This window comes from Aplosporella prunicola, assembly GCF_010093885.1.
Source record: "Aplosporella prunicola CBS 121167 unplaced genomic scaffold K452scaffold_1, whole genome shotgun sequence".
In the NCBI taxonomy this organism is placed as follows: domain Eukaryota; kingdom Fungi; phylum Ascomycota; class Dothideomycetes; order Botryosphaeriales; family Aplosporellaceae; genus Aplosporella; species Aplosporella prunicola.
In genome coordinates, this window is record NW_022983529.1 from 93,979 (window position 1) to 117,400 (window position 23,422).

General features: G+C 56.0%; 1 protein-coding gene across 1 annotated transcript; it reads left to right on the forward strand.

The window, feature by feature from the left end:
* Positions 1–21,108: 21,108 nt before the first annotated feature.
* K452DRAFT_217982 (uncharacterized protein) lies at positions 21,109–22,698 on the forward strand (the record flags this gene model as incomplete). Its single annotated transcript, XM_033536328.1, has 2 exons — positions 21,109–21,994; positions 22,055–22,698. 2 exons carry the CDS (start codon positions 21,109–21,111, stop codon positions 22,696–22,698), a joined length of 1,530 nt encoding a protein of 509 aa, XP_033402739.1.
* Positions 22,699–23,422: the final 724 nt, after the last annotated feature.

The window sequence follows — 23,422 nt, forward strand, 5'->3', positions numbered from 1 at the left end:
CACCACGCCGAGAACGCGCACTACAGCAACAGTGCCAGCTTCTACCAGCAGGGAACCAACCATAATGTGGAAGGTTCTGCCTTCTACGCGTCTCCAAGTACGATCAGTTCCTCTAGTCACGGCCAATCGGTGTTCCCAGCAGTACCATCCTTCGTTGACCACGGCTCTCCCGCCACCAGCATGCCGCCCTCAACACCTGGTAAGTATTCTTCCTATTCACCCCATACTAATTCTATGTACGCAGCGGGCGCGGCTGGCTTGGCGGCGGGGGCATATGGTTTGCACGAACATCATCATCATCATCACGCAAACCATCATACTCTTTACGCCGAGACACCGCAGGAGGGTCCCTTCTACCACACGCCAAATACCTCGACTTATGGTGAGAATATGCAAGTGATGGCGTTGGAACACAAGCATCGTAGTCCGGTCACAAAGTTTGTCGACTGGTGGAAAGACCATGATGATGTCAGGAAGATGGAAGAGTACACCGAATACATTGGCGTCTGTCGCTATTGTTTCGACGCTCACGACCCTCCTGAGAACGCCCCTCGCATACACCATTACCCTAGACGGCGGGTCTCGAACGGCTCTACACATCGCCACCGTGTTGACAAAGAGTCTCGCTACTCCCGTTCCTCTTCTGACGATGAAGCCAAGAGCAAACGCGGGAGCAAGTCCTTCATCGGCTCTGGACTTGCTGGATACTCACTGGCAAAAATGGGCAAGGCCCTTTGGTCACCAAACCAGGATTTTGACGATGCCTACAGTGCCAAGTCCGGCCGTCAGTACCGCAACTCGCGCACTTCTTTTACGGAGCGGAGCCGGAGCCGTTCGAGGGACCGGAGGAGCCAGACATCACGCGGTGTTATACGCAACAGGAGCAGAGACTCACGTGTTAGCACTGGATCGCGACACAGTATTGATCATACCAGTTCGGGGAAGGACTATAAGATTGTTCACCGCTATTCAGAGTCTCATTCCCCATCACAAAACCGCAAAAGTGGGATTATTGATGCTGCCATTGCGGCGGCTCTTGGAGAAGCAGCCGCCGAGCATGCGCACTCGGAACATCGGAGTCCCTCAAATTCCCCTCGCCGTCAGTCAGTCCGCACAAGCCGCCACAGCGGCAATTATGAGTATGGCAAGGGCTCAGTCCCTGGACTGGGTGGAGAAATCGAGCGTCATCGTACGTCGATTGTTCCGATTTCTTCTCCCGAAGAACCAAAGGCGCATCAGTCTTCACAAAGTGGCACGCCCGGCGTCTTCAGCGGGATGTTCTCCTCGAGCAATACACCGAAGCCTAAGGCTCAGAAACAGAAACAGAAGAAGAAAGGTTTCTTCAATTTCGCTAATTCCTCATCCTCATCCGCCGACTCTGCCCTGGCATACGATGCGGGAACTGACCGCCGCAGACGCAGCAGTGAGTACAGCAGAAAGCGACGATCCTCCGACGATAATATCAACACGACACTTGCCGGAATAACTGCCACGATGGGTGCCCTGATGGCTGCGCAGAGCAAACACAAGGGCAGCAAGAGTCCCAAGAAGCGCAAATCTCCGCGGGCAAACAAGAGGAATTCGAAGGTCAGCGAGAAGGAGCGGATACCCGGTGCCTTTGAGAGTTCAGGTCTTGACGATGACGATGGAGCATGGGTATCCGAATCAGAGGCCGATGACGATGATTCTTCCAGCGTCGATTCAGCGCTAGCGTTCGGTAGCAATGCTAGTCACAGCAGCAAGCGGCGCAAGAGCATGGATAGTCTCAAGTCAGACGCCTCAGGCACAAACAAATGGAGATGGCGATGGCGCCCTAACGAGGACAAGGAAAAGGAAAAGCGCAAGACTCGCGACAGTGCCAAAGAAACGGGTCTAGGCGTCGCGGGCGCTGCAGCTGCTATGGCAGACAACACGAGCAGCGTCAGCAGCGATCCCACGCTCCATTCCGTCTACCCTGTTGCGACCGATGACCCAACGAGCTTCGAGGCTGCGCGCCGCTCTGCGACTTTGGAGCATAACGCCCCGCTATTAACGTCGCGCCCAGAGACGATTCCTCTTCAGCAGCCTCAACCCATCGTGCTTGTGTCCAATGCCGTATATACCACGCAAGCGGCCTACGCACCACCAGCGGGCTACACGGCGCCGTCAGGCCCACCGGTCTTTTCGAACGGTCCCGCTGCTCCCCCATCAGGTAGGGTTGAGGAGCTGAATACCTCATCAGATGAAGAGCGTCCGGCGGTACCGCCGAAGGACACTCCACCTGAGAGCAAGGGGCTGGGCGCTAGAATCAGCGAGGCGGCTGTTGCTGCTGGTGCTGTTGCTGTCGGAGCTTTTGCGGCGGGGAAGAGAGACAGCACTGCTTCCGCCAAGAGGGACAGTACCGCCGCTAAGAGAGAAAGCATTGCGTCTGCTAAAAGGGATAGCACTGCCCCTTCTAAGAGAGATAGCACTGCAACCGCTAGGAGGGATAGCACCTCGGACAAGAGAGACAACATCTCAACCAAGAGGGAAAGCGGTTCCAATAAAAGGGAAAGCATTACCACCAAGAGAGAAAGCATCTCGAACAAGAGAGACAGCTCTGCGACTCCCAAAGGCCCGCCATCCAATGTACGCTTCAGCCTCACGGATGATCAACTGGAGAAAGAAGACTTGGAGCGCAGGAAGTCGCTCGCGAAGAAGAGAGAGGAGGATTACCTGCGAGAGAAAGCAGACATGGAGCGAAGAAAGGAGCTTGCCAGACAGAGAGAAGAAGAATGGCAAATGATTGAAAAGGAGCGCCAGCGCGAAAGAGAGCGCCTGCGTTACATCGAAGAGCAGAAGCATCTCGAAGAAAAAAGGCAGCTCGCTGAAGTCGATCGCCTAGCGGCAGAGAAGCGTAAAGCTGAAGAAGCTGAAGCTCAAATCCGCGCCAAGCTCGAAGCCGAGCATAAGGCCTCCCTCGACCGCGAGACGGCGCGCATCCAAGAAGAGCGGGAAGAGGCCGCGCGACAGGCTGCCGAGCGGGAGATTATCGCCAGGGAAGAAGCTGACCGTCTGGCCCGCGAGCACGAGGCTGCCGTTCGTGAACGCGAGCGCCTTGAACGCGAGATTTACGAGGATGACCTGCGCAAGCAACACGAAGCTGAAGAAGCGGCTCTGCGGGAAGCTGAGGATGCGGCTCGTCGCGAGCAGGAGCGCGAAAAAGAGCTCGAGGACGAGCTCAACTACGACATCGAGTCCCGCGCTCGTGAGCTTCGCGCGCGCGAGAAGGACATTGTAGACCCGGACAGGCACAGTTGGGACAATCCGGTGATTGCTTCTAACCCAGTGCTTGCGAATCTGGTCCTGCATGACGAGGAAATAAACCGGGCGCGTGAAGACGCTCTCGCTTCTCTTTCTGGCCCGACCGAGCCGTACTACACGGCTGTCGAACCATCGTATGCCAAGCCCGGAAGGGTAGAGTTTGACGATGACCACATTTACGACGAGGATGCGTTTGACCCAGATTACTTCAAGAAGGACAAGTCCAAGCGCGACTCCGACCGCGAGTCCGAGATCGCGCGCAAGGCGGCCGGCAAAGTACTCGAACAATACCGCGACTCACCGGATGTCATTGCCGATCTCGAGCACCGGTACAGTAATTCTCCGCAGCAAAACATGGCTGAGTTCTGGGCTCCGCCGGAGCTGCGGGACCGCTCGCCTGAAGCGGCCAGAGATGCCAATGGTGGCGTGCACATCTACAATGTCGCGAATGTCGTTGCGGTACAGCCGCCATATGATCCTGCTTACAACTTCACCACTACGGCGTCTCGGGATGGCCTCCATGCCCCACAGGAGCACCACAGTCCCATCCCCACACTGAACTTGATTGAACCGACTCCACCAGCGAGCCAGGCGGGCAGCATTAGAGGCAGTCACAGTGCGCCATCAAGCCCTGCTGTTCAGCCGCTGGACAAGGTGCCTGAAGTGCAAGAGATTTCCGATGTGGCTGTGGGTGAGCCTGAAGAGAAAGACAAGGATAAGGATGAGGCCCCAACCGAAAAATCGTCGCCTGAGCGTAAGAGGTCCAGCGTCACATGGGGTGCCGATGAGACGTTCCACTACGAGGATACGACGCCCGAAAGCTCTAGGGAGCAATACATGCGCGATGAAGACATGCGCAAGCACATTCCGGAGGAGTGGAAGCAAGAGGGCGATCGACGCTACTACGAGGAGCGTGACCACCGCGACCAGCATGAGGATCACTACGAACCCCATGCCGACGATGAGATAGTTGTCGAACATAGCTCTCCCCGCTCTGATGGAGACAGTACGATGATATATCGCCCCTCGAGCGTTGAAACCGCTTACTCTCCAAGCCTGGATTCTCCCATTGCCGAGGAAATTCACCGTTTCGACGATGGGCGTGAGGTGTTTGAGAGCCATAGCCCAGAGAAAACGCCAACAGTGATTACACCTGACGAACAACAGCCGCAGGATGACTTTTACCCCAGCCCGCTCTTCAAGGCAATGGAAAACATGAGCTTTGGCGCTCCGGGCGATGCGGCTGCTGGTGCAGAGAAGGACGGCAGGCACAGCATCATTGAGGACGAAGATCTCGACCCGCTTGAGCCGGTCAGGTCGGCGGAGTCGCTGAGGTCCCAGGAGGAAAAACAACACATCCCCGGTAGCTTTGTCGAAGATGAGCACGAACACATGTCGGAGCCGCGGTACATGGACAAACAGCCGACTGTTGAATCAGTGCCAGAATCTCCTGTTGTCGGTGCCCATCTTGGCCACGAAGCCGAGCCGGTGGTCTTACCTCTGCATAAGGAAGAGCCGGAGCCGGAGCGCGACGTTGCCGCCGCTGACAAGCAGAATAAGAAGAAGAAGAGGTGGCCGAGTTTGGAGCGAGACATAAGGGACATCGAGCCCACGTACCGCCCTTATCGCGCCTCTGCGCCTCCTACTACTGATACCAATGCTGCCGAAGAGAGAGAAAGACATGGCCGTACTCGCGACGTGAAGTCTGAGCTCTTCGACCCAACCAGTAGGGACGTGGAGCCCGAAACGGGTCGTCGAGCCAGCTTAGACGACGTTGTCGCGCCTCTTGGGCTCGCAGCAGCTGCAGGTGCCGTCGCCGAAGCGCTCAAGGACCCGAGAAAAGAAGAGCCATTGCCTGAGAGCTTATCCATCCAGAAACCAGAATCCCCTACACAGGCGAACGGCGAGCGCGAGCCCTCTCCCAAAGGGCACGGCGAAGGTGAAGGGCACCAGCGTCAGCGCTCAATCCCCAGCACGGCGTTCGACGATCTGGACGAGCTAGCCGACGTCAAGACGCCGAACAGAAAGTCGAAGCGCCGTAGTCGCTTTGGGTCGGTCAGCCCGAGCCCGCTGCGCAGCGAACTTGCCCGTGATGACTACAACGGGCGGCAAGCGGCCGCGGAACCGTTGCCTAAAGAGGAGACTAGCCCGCTGATGACGCCTGAGGCGGCCAGGGCGTTGGAGAGTGACCCGTTGGAGCCAAGGTTGAAGAGCTACGTTTACGACGAGCCAGAGGAGATGGCGCCGGAGGCCGGCGTGCCTCTGACAGAGACGAAGGTCGCTGAGCCTCAGCGCGCTGCAGAGGACCGGCGGAGCTCTTCTCTAGACCAGGAGCCAACATACGCTTTTGAGAAATACAATGCCGAGCGCAAGAAGCACCGTCGTCACAGCAGGCGTGAAAGCTCACCGCGTTCCGACACAGCGCGCTCTGCCGCCTCGGAGCCTCTGGACTCGCGCGACGAAGACACGGGAACCCGCCGGCGCCATCGTCGCCGAGCCACTGCCGACACGGAGGACAACCGCTCGGTCGTGTCAGAAGGCCAGTACGACGATGCGGGACATCGCAAGCATAAGCACCGGAAGCACCGCTCTGTCGGTGGAGAGGGTGAAAGCAACGATACCGCGTCATCCGTCGCTACGACTGAGTTCCGCGATGATGAGGATGATGAACGGCGCAAGCGCAAGCAGAAGAGATCGTCCCGCCGATCGAGCGAGCAAGGCGTGGCGCATGAGTCGCCAGACCGCGACCGCGAGGTCAAATCAGAGGTCGGGAGCGATGGACGCGACAAGCAACGCCGGCGGTCTTCGAAGCGGGATGGCGACGTGGAGGATGTCGCATCCGTATCTGTGGCGTCGAGCGCGACGAAAGGATCAGAAGAGGTACGTAAAGACAAAGACAAGGAAGAGAAGAAAGACGGAAAGGAGAAGGAAGGAAAGGAGAAGAAGAGCGGCGGCCTGCTTGCTAGCCTGTTCGGCGGCGGGCACAAGTCCAAAGACAGCGCGAGCTCGAAGGACAGCAAGTCTGAAGCCGGCAAAGACGCGAAAGACGCAACGGAGCCTAGCAACAAGGAGCGCCGGCGCAGCAGCACCACTTTCGTGAGCAGACTACCGCTGCCCCGTGCCGCTACCTTTGGCAGCAGCAGCAGCAGCCACAGCAATGCGTACTACGGCTCTGATAATGACGACGACGACGCCGCCGCCGACGGTGCCCGCAACCAGGGACGCAAGAAACACAGCAGAGACGACTCAGGTATGGACTATGACTACTACAACTCCCGCCGTCGTGATGATGATAAGGTAGACGCTGCACTCTTCTCCTCGCTCGATGCTGAGCCTCGGTCGCGCGGTTCTGCTTCTGCGTCTTCTTCTCTTCTTCCGCTCTTATCTTCTCCTCCTTCTCCTTTTGTTATTTTTCCTACTCTTCCCCCTCCTCCCCCTTTCTCCATCAAGGACGCACACATGCTGAATAGTCACCCGCCAAAGGCATCGGTTACCGCAGCCCCACCGCCAACTCCGCCACCCGTGAGCGTCAACAGCGCAGCTCCCGCCACAGCAGCCTTCCCCGGCACTAGCGACGGCGGCAGTCCGCGCAGCAGCTGGTCACGCCGCGAGAGCTTCCAAAACCAACAACTGCGGAGCCCTCCCACAAAGACAGTACCGCTCGCTGCCTTGCTCCCCGCTGAGCTCGACACCGATTCCGCCGCTGTAGTGACGCCTCTTCCACCAAGCCCACCCGACTCGCCCACTGATGATGCTATCGCTACACCCGCACTGCGCAGCCCCGTCAGAACGGCAGCATCCGCTCCGGTGGCCCGCTCCGTCAGCGCAACTGCCATTCCACTGCGCTTCCGCATGCGCCCTGTCTCATCCTTCGTCAGCGGCAGTGACATGAGCCCATCTCTCCCGGGCTCAGGCACCGAATCGCCCGCAACAGGGACATCCCGCCGCGCCAGCTTCGCCGGCCCAATGATGACACTAGGAGCGGGACCGAGCGCATCCGCGCCGCTGTCTCCAATCCCGAGCCTCTCGCCCGGCGGCCTCTCGCCTCGCCGTCTGCGCGGGCACAACAGGTCCCCCTCGACCGAGTTCAAGCGCGGCAGCACAGCCGAGTTCCGTCCACTGTACCTTGTTGAGCGGAATGCGGCTGCTGTGCGCGATGAGTTGAGGCCTGAGACCCTGCCTTCGTTGCCGAGTAGCCGGAGTGCGAGCGAAGGAGGCGTGAGCAGTCGTGAAGAGAAGCAGCCAAATGAGGCCGAGACGGAGGCCGACGATAGCGATGCCTGGTTGAGCGCTGTGGAAGAACTGCCTTCTGCTGGTGCTACTGTCCCTGATGGTTTCCTTAATATTCCCCGTGGTGATGTAGACGACGTGAGCGAGGGCGAGAGCGGGTGGGCCTCGGCTGTAGGTGAAAATGAAGACTATGGCAAGCAAGAGGATGACCCGGCGGAGCTTTGGGGCGCAGACAGTCCACGGAAAATTGGAGGACAAGAGCGCGCGCGCGCAAGCCCCGACAAGGAGCTTCAGCTGCCACCTAGCCTGCGCATCGACGTCCCGCAGAACGCCTTTGTGCGCTCAGTCCCCGCTGCACCTACCGCCACCGCCGAACAATCCGGTCGAGCAGATCTCGGTTCCCCGTTCCAGAGCCCCGAGTACCTCGACAGCGAGCATACGACGCCGAGAGCGGCCATGTTCCCCTTCGCGCCGGGGCTAGAAAGGTCACGAACAGCAGTAGTGCACGACAGCGCCAGCATTGACGAGGCTCTGGTAGCTGCCGCATTGGCGGGCGGAGCTGCCACCGCGGTGGCGCAGGGGCGCTCACCCGTCACTGACCCGGAGACCGAGCCCAAGCCCGAGGCCGACGTTCAAGTCGAGGCGACCGAACCCGCTGAAATCGAGGGAAGCAGCATTGCTGTTCCCGAAACCGAAACCGAAACTGGCAGCACGCCAGAGGCGCCTGAAAGCGCGAGCTCAAGGGGTAAGCCTGACGCTGAAACCGAAGTTGACATCGAACATGTTGCTACCGTCCCTGAGACGCAGGTAGAGATGTCGCCGAGTGGCGACGTGACCGAGCCAGAAGAAGAGAGACCGGTGGTGCCTGAGCCTCCTGTCGAGACGTTGGGCGAAGAGCCTGCTACGACGCTCAAGCCCGACTTAGATGCTGTTGCTGCTGTTCCGGAGACACAGGCAGAGGTCGAGTCGAGTCGCGATGTCGAACCGAAGAAAGAGGAGGCGACTGTGCTTGAACCCGTCGAGCTGCAGAAAGAAGAGCCTCTTGTTACTTCCACGCCGGAAACTGAATCTTTTGTGGTCATCCCAACCGCCCAAGTTGAGACAACGCCGAGCCGCGACATCGTTCAACCGGTGAAAGAAGAGACAGCTGTACTCGAACCCGTTAAGTCACAAGAAGAGAATGTCATTTTTCCCACGTCTGAGCCCGAGGCTTCTGCTGCTGTCCCAAAGACACAGGCAGAGACGGCGCTGATCCACGATATTGCCGAACTGGAAAAAGAAGCAGCTTTACTGGACACTGTCAAGCCTCAAGAAGGTCTTGTCACCGAGCCTGAACTCCCGCAAAAGCATGAGCCAGAGGTTCATGCGCCGGTCGAACTGGAGAGAAGCACTGCTCTTGAACCCGCTGCTCCTTTAGACAACATGCATGACAGCGCAAAGGACGCAGAGGCTGATGCTAAGACCGGAGTTGAACCTGAAGTGAAAACCGAAGCTGAACTCGAACTCGAACTTTCTGTCGCTGCCCCAGAGGCACAAACGGAGACATCGTCGAGGCACGAAATCGCTGAACTGGAAAAAGAAGACAAGGCAGCAGTGGTCGACCCTACCAAGCCTCAGAAAGAACCTGTGATTGCGCCCGAGCATGATCTCGAGCAAGAGACAGAGATACCCGCGCCTATCGAGTTGGAAAGAAGCAGCAGCCCGGCTTCTGAGCCTGCTGTACCTTTTGACAACGCAGACGAGAGCGCAAGGGATGTCGTGGCCGGGGCTGTTGCTCCAACTCCAGAGACCGAGCTAAAGCCGTTGGCGCGGGAAGAGGCAATGGCGTTTGGTCCTGCCGAATCGCCAGAGGAGCAAATCAGCGTGCCTGAACTCAAACACGAGCCGGTCATCGAGACTTTACCCGAGCATGAGCGCATCATCGAGCCTGAGCAAGAGCATGTTTCCGAGCTTGAACCCAAGCGTGAGCTCGTCGATCCTGTCCCTAAGCAGGAGCTCGAGAGCGAGGCACCAACACTCGCAGAGCTCGAACGCAGCCCCAGCCCTGAGGCCACCGTGCCGCTAGCTGCTGCACCTTTGGGCGATGATGATCTGGATGACGCTGTTGAGAAAGAAAATCAGGAGGGTATCGTGCCTGCGCATTTGACTGCTCCTTTGCACTCGCCGGAGGCCGCGCTCAAAGACCAACCCGTTGAGGCAGCGCATGACGCTGTGCCTGATGTGGATGATATCGCCAAAGACGTGCCACTTCCTGCAATCGACGAGAAGGAACTAATAGCAGAGCCTGCGCCTATGCCGCTGGCCCTCAACCAAGGCGAAGACGTTCGCGATACTGAGTTCCACGACCCTATCAAGGCGAGTACCAGCGTGCCTGATGACAACAATATCTTTGCCGCGGCGGACATTGCAGCTGCTACCGAGTCTGAGGTCGTCGACGACGCCAAGACGAGCGGTTCTTCTTCCGCACCCACATCACCGCTTCTCTCCCGCTCCTCATCGACGTCGTCTTCCAAGAAGAAGAAAAACAAGAAGAAGTCGAAGAACAAGGGCAAGAAGGCGGAGGTTGAGCTTAGTTTTGAATCAGAGATCAAGCCTGCCGCTGACAGCGAGGAGACCCCGGATGTTGTGCGTGAGCGTACCATTCTCGAAGAACCTGTTGACATTGAGGAGGCTCCTGTTACTGTCGCGAGCGAAGAGCCTATTCTTGCGGCTGTCGAAGAGCCCAAGGAGCCTGGAGCTGAGGTTTCTCGCTCGCAGCAAAAGGATGTCCCGACTGAAGCGACGCCTGCTGTTGAGGAGGTCAAACAAGAGCCGGTTGAAGAGGAGAACTTGCCTGTGGAACGGCCAGTCGAGGTTCAAGAGCCGACGATCAATGTGCCAGCCGAAGAGGGCACGAAAGCTATTATGCACGAAGAGGCTGAGCCAGAGCCGATGGTTGCAGAGTCGGCTTCTGAGCCGGCGTCTAAGCCAGTTGTTGAGCCCATCTCCGAATTCATCTCTGAGCCTGTGTCTGAGCCGCTCAGTTCACCTACCCTGGGCCGCAAAGGCAGCAAGAAGAAAAGGAGGAAGTCCAAGAAAAACGGCAGCGCTTCCACTCCTCTAGAAACTCCTGTCGAAACACCGACCGAGGAGAAAGCGCTCGAGCTGCAGCCTCAGCCGGAGGTAGTTTCCGATGAGATACCACCCCAGCCGGAGGTCGAATCGGAGCAAGTGCCAGCCACTCAAGCAGACGTTGTTTCCGAGCCAATTCCAGAAGAACAACAGCATGTTGAGCGCGAAACTGAACCTGCGGTGTCGACACGGGAACCTAGCGATGCCCCCGCGTTGGCTGAGGAGCACCCTGCGAGCCCATTGGTTGCTGAAGAACCTCAGTCTGTACTTGAGCCGGTTCCTGAGACAATTGCTGCTGAGCCAAACCAAGAACCTTTCGCGCAACAGGCCTCTGAAGCCGAGCCTGTTGATTTGTCATCTGAAGACGTGTACGATGCATCGGAGGCGCAGCAATTCCCGGTTTTTGAGGATGATTTGACCATTGGAGAGGCTCCACTCGAGCGTGAAGTTGAGCCTCTTTCTGTCCCTCTTACGACGAGCACGGCGCAAGAAAATGAGCCCGCCGTGCAGGAGCTCTCTGATCCCGAGCCTGTCGCTCCTATTGAAGACGTAGCGGAGGTCATTGCTTCCATTGAGGAAGAACAAGCTCAACCGACGAGTGTGCCGCAGCAGGTCAATGAAGCCGAGCCTCTCTCTAGTCTTTCCCCCGCTGCCACAATGCCAGGAGATAAGCAGGCCGCGCACAAGCATCCAGATCCCGAGCCTGAGTCCGTCGCTCCAGCGGAAGAAGAACCACCACAACCGTCAAGTGGACTGCAGGAACCCACTGGTGAAATTCTCCTGCCTTTGACTTTTCATGAGAGCACGGAGAAAAAGGTCAAAGAAGAGGACTTCTTCATTCCAGAGGAACTGTCAACTCTTGAGGATCTGGCCGAGCCTTATGAGGCAGATATGGCACTTTCTGATGAGGAGCTCGTCATGCAAGGTCTCGAGGAAGCGCCTGTACCGGTTGCAGAAACCCCAGCACTAGCAGAAGAAGCCGCGGGTCCGCAGCATTTCGAAGCATGGCCCGAGTCACCAGTAGAGGAAACTAGGGAAGATGTTCCGGTGGAGCACGTTATGTCGTCGCCAGAGGCTGAGCCACAGCCCGCAACTGAGATCGAGAGTCCCATCTTGCCTCTTGAGAGCACTTTTATGCCTTTCGACAAGAAGAGCAGCAGCAGCGTCTCCACTCCACTCGACGAAAGTGCTCCTGAGCTGCCTGTCTCTGAAGATGAACAAGAGAAGGAGATACCTGTCGTTCATGACACAAGCCCAGAGCCGGTCATTGAATCAGCTCAGCCTGCTGCCCCGGGGGAGATGCCTGAGCCTCTTGCTGCTGTTGCTGAGCAGCTTGCGCCTGTGCATCACGATACGGAGGAGAATGCCAAGGGCACCTTGCCTCAGTCAAAGGAGAGCGAAAGGCCTGCTCACGACTCGGCTGTGGTGACTGAGCCTATCATTGAGCCCGAGAGTGACGTTGAGCCTGACACCAGAGCTGTGGATGAGAACACGCTGAAGAGGCCTGTCGCCGAGACTACATTTGAACCTCAAGAACAGCGACAACTTTTTGAACCCGAAACAGAAGCTGTTGGGGCCCCAGAAGAACTCTTCCATGATGCTCCTCAGCCTGAACTCGAGGAACTTCCGCAGGTTGCCGAACCTTTGCTTGAATTAGCATCTGAGGCAATGTATGAGGACTTACCGGAAGCCGAGAAAGAAATCGAACCTGGATCTGTCATCAGCAATAAGAAGCAAAGGAGGAAAGATAAGAAAAAGAAGAAGCAGCAACGCCAAGACAACCCCTGGGCCGATATCCCAGTTGAGACCTCGACCACAACTCCTGCTGAGGAGTCTTCGCTTAAACAGCCGACGGTTGAAGAGGTCGAGGATGCGGCTGCTTTACCTCTGCCTAACGAGCAGGAAGATGCAGATCTTGAGGAGCTTGGCGATGTAGAGACGCAAACTTTGTCAAGGGAAATGCCTGTTGCTGTTAAAGAGCAACCTTCCCGCGCTGAGGATCTGACGCGAGATCCTGAAGTGGTTTCCGAAATTCCTCAGCCGTTTGATGAGGACAAAGATTTTGGGGAGCCGCAGCAGGCTCCTGTCGTTTTTGAAGAGCAGCCTGCCAATGAGTGGGATACGAAAAACACTGAAAAGGCTGCCGAAGGTTTTACTCCATTTGATGAAGACAAAGATCATCTGGAGCCTCAGCAGTCACCTGTAATCCTTCAAGAGCATCCCACTCGGGAGCAAGATTTGGTGCAGGATACTGCAGCAGATGATGACGTTCTTCCGCCGCTTGATGGAGACAAAGACCACATGAAGCCTGAGAAATCTTTCCTTGCCGAGGCGGAGCCTCTGCAGCACACTAGGGAAAGTTCTGCACTGGAGCCTATGGATAAAGATGTGGAGCCGGCTGGCGTTCCTTTGCCCGATGAAGATGAGGTCGAGGCCGATCTTCGGGAATTTGTCGAGGCCGAGCCAGAGAGCTTTTTGCAGAGTTCTGTGGAAGGTGCAACCGTGCCCCAGCTGTCTGTTGCCGAGGAGCCTGAGGCGAAGGAAGTCACCCCCGAGCCGAGCCCGCTGGAAGAGCAGCACTTTACGGCTTCGCCTCTTTCGCCTGTCAACGTTAATATGGCTGTAGCTGAGGCTGAGCCACCTGTTGTTGAGCCTCTTAACAAAGAGTCAGCTCGTTTTGTAAGCCCGCCAATCGAGGCAATGACTGAGGACAAACTCGACACGGTCCCTCCTATTCAAGAAACTGATCGCGATCTGCCTTTCGACGAACCGCTTGTAACCGACCCGGAGACGCATCTTGCACAAGCTGCTGAGATCAACGACGCAGCAGGCGAAGTCATGCCAGACGCCATTCCTCTCCCAGAAACTTCTGACAAGGATCTCTCAGAAGTTGATGATGGTGTAGGCGTAGAACAGCGCATGCCACAGGAGCCACTTCCTGAACAGCTGTCTGAAGCCCCCACCATGCCTATTCAAGAAGCTTTAACCGGCCTTGAAGCGCCAAGCAGTCCATCAACTCAATACATGGATACTGCACCAATCACCTCCACCCCCGAGGAAAAGCGGACGCCGAAACCGAAGCGAAAGAAGAGCAAGAAGGGTAAGAAGGCGAAATCAAGCCAAAGCAGTGTCGATGTTTCAACGCCTTCCACTCCGGTCATAGAGAAGGAACAGCCGACACCCGCCATTACCGAACCGGAACCCCAGCCTGACCCCGCTGAATCGGAGGCGCAGGTCGAGAATGCGGCTGAACCAGCTCCTCTTCTTCCCGCTCCTTTGCCGTCTGCAGAACTGGTGGAAATGGCGCTCTCATCCAGTGAGTTGCCTGAGGCAACGATGGCCTCTGCTGCTGACAATTTGTCTGAGTCGGCTGAGCTTCTGGGGCCATATGCTAGTGAGATTCCGGCTACCGATGCTGATGTGCCGGTTGAAGAGGTTGCTTCCCCATCGATACATGAGATTGCTGAGCCTGAGCCAGCATTGGAGCGTGACATCGAGCTTGAACCTGAGCATGAGCCCTTCCTCGCTGAATCTGCGAAGGAGCCTAGTGAACATGGAAACGAGGGTACGCAGTCAGTTGCCGCAGGTCTGCTTGCTGCTTTCGGTTTTGGTGGCAAGAAAAAGAAGGACAAGCAAAACAAGGAGCCCGCAGTAGCCGAACCTGAAACCGCGGAACGTTCAGCCGAAATCCAGAAGGATGAGCCTCTTGTTGCAACCCAAAAGCAAGACCGAGTTGCGGAGACAGCGCCTTTGATCACTGACCCAACGACTGCCACTGAGAAAACGTTGGAAAGGAGTGCGGTTCCTGCCCCTGTCGAACATGAGCAGAGCGATGACGTGCCAGTTGAGGAACCACGGGAGCTTCTCTTGACCGCTGAACCCGAGGCGGCTAAGCCTGCAAACGATGAACTCGTTCGTTCCGCTGAGGAGGCAACGACTGTACCTTTGCCCTCCGATGCTGACCAGGGCCTTGAGGTGCCTACCGAACAGTTTTTAGAGGAGGCTGAATCTCCATCGCTTGATGCTGCCACCGAACCCGAGGCGATCAGGTCTACAGAGGAGCCCACAGAAAAGCTCGCTAACGGCAATCTCCTGCGTTCTTTTGAGGAGGCAACGGCAATACCTCTGCCTTCCGATGCAGACCTGGATCTAGAGGTGCCTGTTGAGCAGCTTTCAGAGGTTGAGCCACCAGAGCCTCAATCTGGAACGAGCAAGCCTGTGGCCGATGATCTTAGCCCGGCTCCTTTCGAGGTCGATGAAGTGGTGCAACAAGTGCCTGCTGGGGAGCAGGTCGAAAACGAGATCTCTCTTTCAGACAGTCCAAATGTCGAGTCTGGGCCGCAGAGAACAGTCACGCCAGAGTCTGCCTTGGACTTTGAGCCTGCCACGGCAACACCACACGTCACTGAAGCCGGACAGGCAGCGGAAGAATTACCTGCAATCAAAAGTCAAGAACCGGCTTCTGATATATCGACCCCGGTCATTCAGGCACCGTTTGACCCCACAGTTTCATTGACCGGCGATCTCCCGGCGAATCCGATCGATGCCGTGTCACGTGGAGACAGGCCATCCCCTGCAACCGAGTGGGAACTGCCAGCACAAGAGGGGGATAGTGCAACGGAAGGTAAACGTGGATCTATGACTGAGGCGCCAGCTGAGCTTCCAAGACCTGCGAGCCCTGTCACTGAATCTGCTTTCGAGCCGTCTTGGACAACGCCTGAGGGTGCCATTCCCGATCAGCTCACTTTTGCTATGTTTCCTGAGAGGGCGCTGGAAGACGTCGATCGTGAATCGCTTCCAGAGATTCATCAACCCACCTATGACCAGGCTGATTTTGGTGTGGATGAAGACTCGGCAATGCCGCTCAAGGAAGACACACAGCAAAAGGTTGAGCCTTTACATCCTGAGCAAACCCCTCTTCCAGAGACGCCTGCCGCTGAGATGTCACCGGAAATTCCGCTTGGAGAGCTTCTTCTTCCGCATGTATACGTTCCGGATGAGCTACCTGGTTCTGAAAGCCCAGTCATCGATGCTCCTGAGGAAGTCTTGCAGCCCTTCAGAGCCACGCCCGAGGCACAAGAGGCGGACGAAATTCCTAATCCACTGGAGGCTCCGCTTCCCGAGACGCCGCTTGAAGAGCCCTCGCGCAGTTCGGACCGAAGCCCACAGTCGCCTGAACCTGAATCGCAGTTTGGAGCAGCTGGCTTCGAGCATGATCAACCGATTGCGGCCGACAAACCCTATGCTGAGATCGTTGAGGCTCAGCACCCATTGCCTGATGTGGTTGACGAGAAACCTCTTGACAAGGAGGCGGTTGAAGAGACTGTGCCTGATGATGAGTGGTCGCTTCCTTCGCCATCAAATTCGAGGAAGGATAAGAGGAAGAAGAAGGCGAAGAAGGGTAAGAAGGCGGTGGAACCGGAGACGTCGGTTGCTCAGTCCGAGGCTCTGGAGCCTGAAGTTCAAAAACCTGTGGTTCAAGAGCCTGATGTTCAAGAGCCTGTGGTTCAAGAACCCGAAGTTGTAGTGCCCGAAGTCCAAGAAGCTCATGTTCAGGAGCCCGAGGTTCAAGAGCCAGTAGACGTTCGACCATCGACTGAAAAGACTCTACAGGGAACCGTTGAACCAGAAGCTCGTCAAACTGAACAGCTTACAACCGAGCAACCTACGGTTGAAGCAGAAAACGGACAGGTCCCGACAACCTCGACTGAAGTTGCTCTCCCTGAAACCCCGAAGAGTGCCAAACCTGACTACGGGTGGGCATTCCAATGGAAAGAGAAGAACAGGGGTAAGAAGGGAAACTCAGCCTCTCCGTCGACTACGCCAAAGCTGATTGAGGAGCCCTACCCTATTCAAGAGCAGGATTCTCCCCGGGAAGCCCCCGAGGCTGTGGTTCAGCCTGAACCGATAGTAGGAGACATGTCGATGAACAATCCTCCAGCCGAGACTAGTCCAGACGAGGCTGCCGACCCCGAAGCAGGTGATGATGTTTGGGCAATTCCGCCGAAGCCAAGGAAAGATAAGGAAAGCAAACACACCTCCATCTCCAGCACTCCGCCTAACGTAGATGAACCACGACCTCGGGCCATCGAAAGCCACCCAGAAGAGGACGAGCGTACGCCGTATGCTATGGGAGACACTACCACAGTCTCAGTGCCAGAACCCGAAGTTCCTCGTGCAATTGTGGAAGAGCAATCACCGTCTCCCAGAGAAACCCATGATGAGGCAATTGTCCCGCATGAATCCGAGCCGACATTGCAAGCCGGAGCGCCTCTCCCTGGGATCACGACCACTGAGGCCTATCCTTTCGTGGCACCAAAAGAAGGACCGGAATCTCCTGCTGAGCAATCTTCATTTGTCGAAAACATTCCACACCAGACCAGGGCTTCGGAGCCAGCTGAGCTTGGTTTGGAATCTGAAAAGCCACTTCCTTCGATTGAGGTCTCTCAAGAAGAGCCCATCACAGCTTCTGAAGGTGGAGTTACTATACCTGCCGAACAGCATGTGGGATGGCCAAAGTATTCGGATCTTGAGTTCGAAAAAGAACCTCAAATTGAGCCAAAGAAAGAGCTTGCTCCTGAGACAGAAACCAAAAAAGACCTTGTACAAGAAGGAAAGGACGAGATTCTGCCTGAAGCAACCTTTTCTGAGCCTAAGCCTGAAGTGGTTCCGGAAGAGATCGCTCTGCCGAAGGAGAAAGACAAAAACGACACGGCTGTTCAACTCCAACCGGAAGCCGTACCTGAACGGGCCGCGACACCTTCTAGTCAGGAAGTTAATCAGACTACCGAAAAAACACCTTCGATCGAGGGCGCTCAATTTTCACCTCCTGAAAGTCCAACAGTTGAGGCAGCCGACTATCTTCCTGGACCAATTGTCGAAGCTGCAAGGTCTCTTTCTCCCGAGCCCGCACATGCAACTCCTGAACCGGACATCACACAAGAACCAGCTGCTGAAATCCACTCTGCCGTTCCTACGCAAAGTCCAAAAGATGTCTTACCACCTGTCAAGACCGTGGAAGAGAAGATTCCTGAGACCGCAGGAAGGGCCATCATTCCCACAACGGAATCGGCACGAGTTGCTCCAGAGCTATCTCAGGAAGACAACGACTTGTCGAGAGAAGCTGCTGTCACCGAGGAACCAACTCCTATTGAAGAAGCCAATCCCTTCGAAGAGTTTGCACCGGTCAAGAGGAGCAAAAAAGACAAGAAAAAGAAGAGCAAGGCTGCTTCTACTGATGTTTCAAGCACACCGATAACATCAACAGAACAAGATACGATTCCTTTGGGCCGTCCTGTCTCTGGAGGTGACAGGTACTTTATGGTAGAGCCGCAACATGCACCAGAAGAGCAGACGACTGCCCCGGCTGAACTGCTTGAACCCAAGGCTTTTACTCCTCTTGGAGATGAAGAACATTCCAGAGATGTGCCTGAGGTGGCTTCACAAGTTGAAAATGATACCATGGAACCACCGTCTACTGTGTCTGTACCGGAAGCTGCGGTTGAAAATACTCCTACTGCTGAGGCAAGGCTCAACCCAGAAGTTGACTTGGAATCCGACCAGGAAGCCGAGCCAGAAGCTTTATATGTCCCCAAGAAAAGGAAAATGGACAAAAAGAAGGCGAAGAGGGCCAAGGCTGCCGCGAAACTCAAGTCTTCCACTAAAGGCGTTGAGGAACCATATCCCCCTGGAGCTGCAACCGGAAGCCCAGACACAGTTCCTGAAGCTCTTACTGGTCAAAGTTTTCCTGTTGAGAAGCCTGCCATCGAGGAGAGTATCCGCGCTCCTTCTCCAATTGAGGAGCCTTATGAATATGCTCCCTTTGTTCCCCTTCCAGAGCAATCACTCAAGGAATCGCAGTTGCTCCAGCCTGGTGCGAATACTGACAAGGAGACCAAAGGCATCGAGTCGGTACATGAAGGTGCAGATGAACGTACAGGATCTCCTTCAAATGATGAGGAGTTCGCCGCCACCGTTGCGGCAGCTCTCCAAGATGCCGGTTTGAGCCCCAAGATCGTACTGGACAACCCTGAATTCCTTACGCGGACTTCATCACCAGGCTCAATCCATGATGTTAATCCTGATGAAGTCTATATCCCGGCCAGGCCCAGAAGAAACAAGAAAAGACATCAATATTCTTCGGGCACATTGTCTTCAGTGTCCAGGGACGAGCAATCTGAGTCTGCAGCCGAGCATTCACAGCCGCCAAGCCAAGATCCAACCTTCGAAGCGGCGATGGCGTCAGTCCTTGACGATCCTGCTTTCCATCGATCTGCATCGCCTGATTCGAAGGACGCTGTTTCGGACGAATTCTTCCCCTTCCAAAGAAGACCCAAGAAGAAGGGGGCTCGGGCCGTTGATTCGCCACCGGTTGACGCTCCCACGGATGTGCGTCCCGATGTTGAGAATCTAGCCCTTGAGGCCCCTACCCTGGAGTCTGCACCTGGAACGTACGCTGAACCGCCTACTGCCGAGCAACACATTGGCGAATCCATCGAGGAAGCGCCTGCTCAAGCGGAAGATGCGGTTACGCGGCCGCCACGGGAAGATCCGAAACAGCCGACGCCTGAAACTGTCAGAGGTGTGATAGCAACGTCTCCTATTCATAGCCCTGTCGCAACGGACACCGACGAGTTGCCGTTGCTAACTAGAGAAACGATGGGTGACAAGAGAGACAATGTGGACCCCAACACTGCAACTATGGAAAAGGCTCTCGAACCTTTGGCTGCACCTGTTGAAATAGCTCGCGATATTGCTGCAGACAACTTCCCTACTTTGTCTTCGGGACAGGTGCCAGGACATGTGGAGGAGAATGGACAACCAAGAGTTGGAAAGAAAGAGGTACAAAAGAAGATAGAAGAACCGGTTCTACCAAGTGTTGAGCAGGAGACCGAGGAAAAGAAAACAGAGGAACATTTTGCTGACCCGGAGAAGCCAGCTAAAGCATCTAAGCAGGCAGAAACCGGCCCGGATGCGAGTCAAGAACAAGTCGTCAAGCCTGAAAACTCGCCGTCTGCGTCAGAACCTCAATCGCAGAGCAAGGTTGCAACTCTATTCCCAGGCCTTCAACGTGTCAAGCGAAAGATACCACCTCCTGCTCCCAAGCCGGAAGAGGGATCCGACAAGTCCTGGAGCCGGCAACCATCACCAGTTCCATCGTTTGAGCGGTCTGCCATGCGAGAGGAACCGGAAAAGATCCAAAGCCGCCAGCCATCGCCCGTTCCGGTGTTTGAGCAGCCTGCCATGCAAAAGGGACCGAAGCTTGAACGACAAGCCCCTGACGCTAACGTCCTTGCTGACATTCAACAGCCCACATGGGGATTCCCCGCGGAAAACCGTAACAGTGAAGTATTCATGGCAGACTCGCCGACTCTGGGAATGCATCCTCTTTTCCGGGATGGCAGGTTAAATGACCTGTATCTGCCTCAGGAACAGAAGCAGGAACCGAGTAGGATGTCTACAGAAACCGACTTCGACTGGGAAGAACCGGAGGATCCATCTACCAAGGACATGGCCATGGAAGGCGCCAAAGACAAGAAGATGTCTGTATTGCGGACTCCGCCACTCATGGATAGCCCTACCTTACCTGAAGCCACCGGTGCAGAAGGTATGATAGTTTCCCCCGTCGAATCCCTGACAATGTCCAAACAACGATCATCGGAGTTGTTCCAGTCCTTACCAGCCACAGACTCAGATTCCGGGACGCCTCCAAAGGCCGCCGATACCTCCGGAAACGAGAACTTCATCCTGTCTGCGCCGATAGCTTTCCCCCGCGAAGTGCAAGAGAAGGTAAAAGATTACGAGTCGATATTTGGTGACCCGATCAAGCCACCGTCGGATGCTACGCCCGAGTTCGTCACGCCTCTGCGTCACATGAAGTCACCCAGTTTACAGCTTGGCACGATCCGCGAGCACAGTCCGGAAGAGTCTCCTCTGAGCAAGAGAGGGCGTGCACAGTCCGAGATTGGTGTGCCAGAGCATGGGGTCAAGGCGCTGCGTCGCACGACAGACTCTGGCGACATGCAAGGAGAAGAGCAGGCCAATGAGCCGCGGTCGCCCAGCATGCTCAGCGAGCGGTCGGCAGCGAGCAGCATCGGACGATTCAAGACGCCGGAGCGCATGCGGCCGCTCAGTGCGTACAGCAATCGGTCCGCAACCCCACCACTCCGCAGAGTGTCGATGGATCGACAGATGTCAGGTGACCTGCGGGCCGCTGCCAAGCTCAACGAGGTCATTGCGCGCGCTAAATCTCCCGCTACCACGCCCGTCGCGCCGCCGCCAGTCGCAGGCCCATCAACTTACGACCGCGTGCGAGACAAGGGCAAGGGCCGCGCCATGGCCGACAGTCTTGTAAGTGGCGCTTATTTTTTTTTTCGTTTGTTTGTGTTTCCTGATGACTGACGCCTGCTGCAGGAAGGTTGGGGCGATGCCCCGGGCACTCCACTGTCCCCCACACGACCGCCCAGCGTGCGCAAACGCCAAAGCATGCAAATCATGGACCTCGAAACCCGCCTCGACCAGCTTGCTTCCGAAAATAGACTGCTTCAAGGCGCAAAGGCAAGAGCTGAGGATGCCATGCGCAACGCCAATAACGATCAGCGTCAGCTAGCCGAGGAGCTCGAAGCACGTGACTCCCAGATCCAGGCCAAGGACGCCGAGATAGCCCAAATCAAGGAGCTGCTGCATAACTTGCGTCAGGAGATTGTCCGCTTGGCTGAGGTGAATGCGACTCTCACTGAGGCAAACAAGAACCTCACTGCCGACACGGAGCGCCGCTATGCCACGCTACAGGTCGAAACCAAGCATGCCAACGAGCAATGGCAGCAGTCACTTGTGGCGATGGAGCAGCTCAAGCAGCAGCACGGCCAACTGACTGCCGGTATGGAGGAAGTGGTGCGCTCAGAGATCAAGAGTGCAGTCAAAGACAAAGACGCCGAGATCCTCCGGTTGAAGATGGAGCTTGCCGATGCTACGGAAAGGGTCAAGGACCTCCAACGGCATATCCTTGAGTCGAAGCAGAACGAAAGCTTCCTCACCGTCCGTGATGAGGACTACTTCGACAGTGCGTGCCAGCAGCTCTGCCAGCACGTCCAGCAATGGGTCCTCCGATTCTCCAAGTTCTCCGACACCAAGGCTTGCCGTTTGTCCAGTGACATGAAGGACGAGAAGATTGAGACTCGCCTGGACAATGCCATTCTCGACGGTACGGACGTAGATATGCTGCTCGCCGATCGCGTCAAGCGCAGAGACGTCTTTATGTCGGTAGTTATGACGATGGTCTGGGAGTATGTCTTTACTCGCTACCTCTTTGGTATGGATCGCGAACAGCGTCAGAAGTTGAAGACGTTGGAGAAGACATTGACGGATGTTGGTAAGCAGCTATCCGGTGAAACCTTTATTGTGTTGGGAACACTTACTGACGTCGTGGCAGGACCACCTCGAGCTGTAGCTCAATGGCGCGCAATCACCCTGACCCTGCTTTCTCAGCGCCCAACTTTCCAGACTCAGCGCGCACAAGACACCGAAGCAGTGGTACAGGAGATCTACGGCACGCTTTCGGCACTGCTGCCGCCGCCATCGCATCTAGCCGGCCAGATCCAAGAATCGCTGCGCAATGTGATGCGGCTTGCCGTTAACTTGTCGATCGAAATGCGCACGCAACGCGCCGAGTACATCATGCTACCGCCGCTGCAACCCGAATACGACATCAACGGCGACCTTCTACGCAAGGTGCACTTCAACGCAGCGCTGATGAACGAGCGATCAGGCGAGACGACCTCGAACGAGGACCTGGAAGCGCGGCAGTCCGTCGTCAAGATTGTGTTGTTCCCGCTAGTGGTCAAGAAGGGCGACGATGACGGTGAAGGCGAAGACGAGATTGTTGTCTGTCCGGCGCAGGTGCTGGTTGCGAAGCAGGCGCCGAACCGCAAGGTCGTGCGCGTCTTGAGTGGCCCGATGGAAATTGATGAGCGCAGGAGCCACCAATCGAGGAGTAGTATGAGTGGAAGAGGCGGCGAAGGTGGCCCGGCTGGGGGTATGGGGAGTATTGGCGGCATGATGGACACAGGATTGTAATTGGTCGAGGACGGTTTGATTGGTTGGTTGGTCGGGGGTACTGGTGGGAATTTTTAGATGGGAGCATGCATGCATTGATGGTGTTGGGAGTGGGGTATCAGTTTTCTTTCTTTTCCTTTTGTTTTTCCTTTTATTTCCTTCATTTATGGGTTTCTTATACTTGGGCGGTCGGATGCTTTTCGTAAGCTTTGCTATGCTCTGCTATGCAGTAATTGCGGAGGGGACGAAGGAGGATGGCGGTATGGTATGGTACAGACAAGCAAGCAAGCAGCGAGCAGCGAGCGATAGGGATAGAGTTGACGACGTTTAACGACTATAAACCCCAACGGACGATCTCGATGTATAGACAGAATAGTTAGGTTGAACAATCAAGTTACAAACAAGCAAGCAAACAAAAAGTAGGAAAGAAAATACACGCGCGCGTGCCCATGAGTACAGTACACACAAACGGATGTTAGATGACCTTTATATATACACACAGACAGCTTATAATTAGCACGCAAAACCCAAACCCAAGCTCAGCCCAGCCCAAGCCCAACCCAACACACCAGCACCAGCACACGACAACCAACGTCCAGACCGCCGTTTCGGAACCCGATCCTTCCTTCCCAGCTGACCTTCTATTCCTCGTCTCATCCCGCGTCCCGCGTGCCTCGCAACTCCGACACGCCTACATCCTAGACCATATGTATGTACTGTAGTAGGGAAGCCCGCCGAGCCAGTG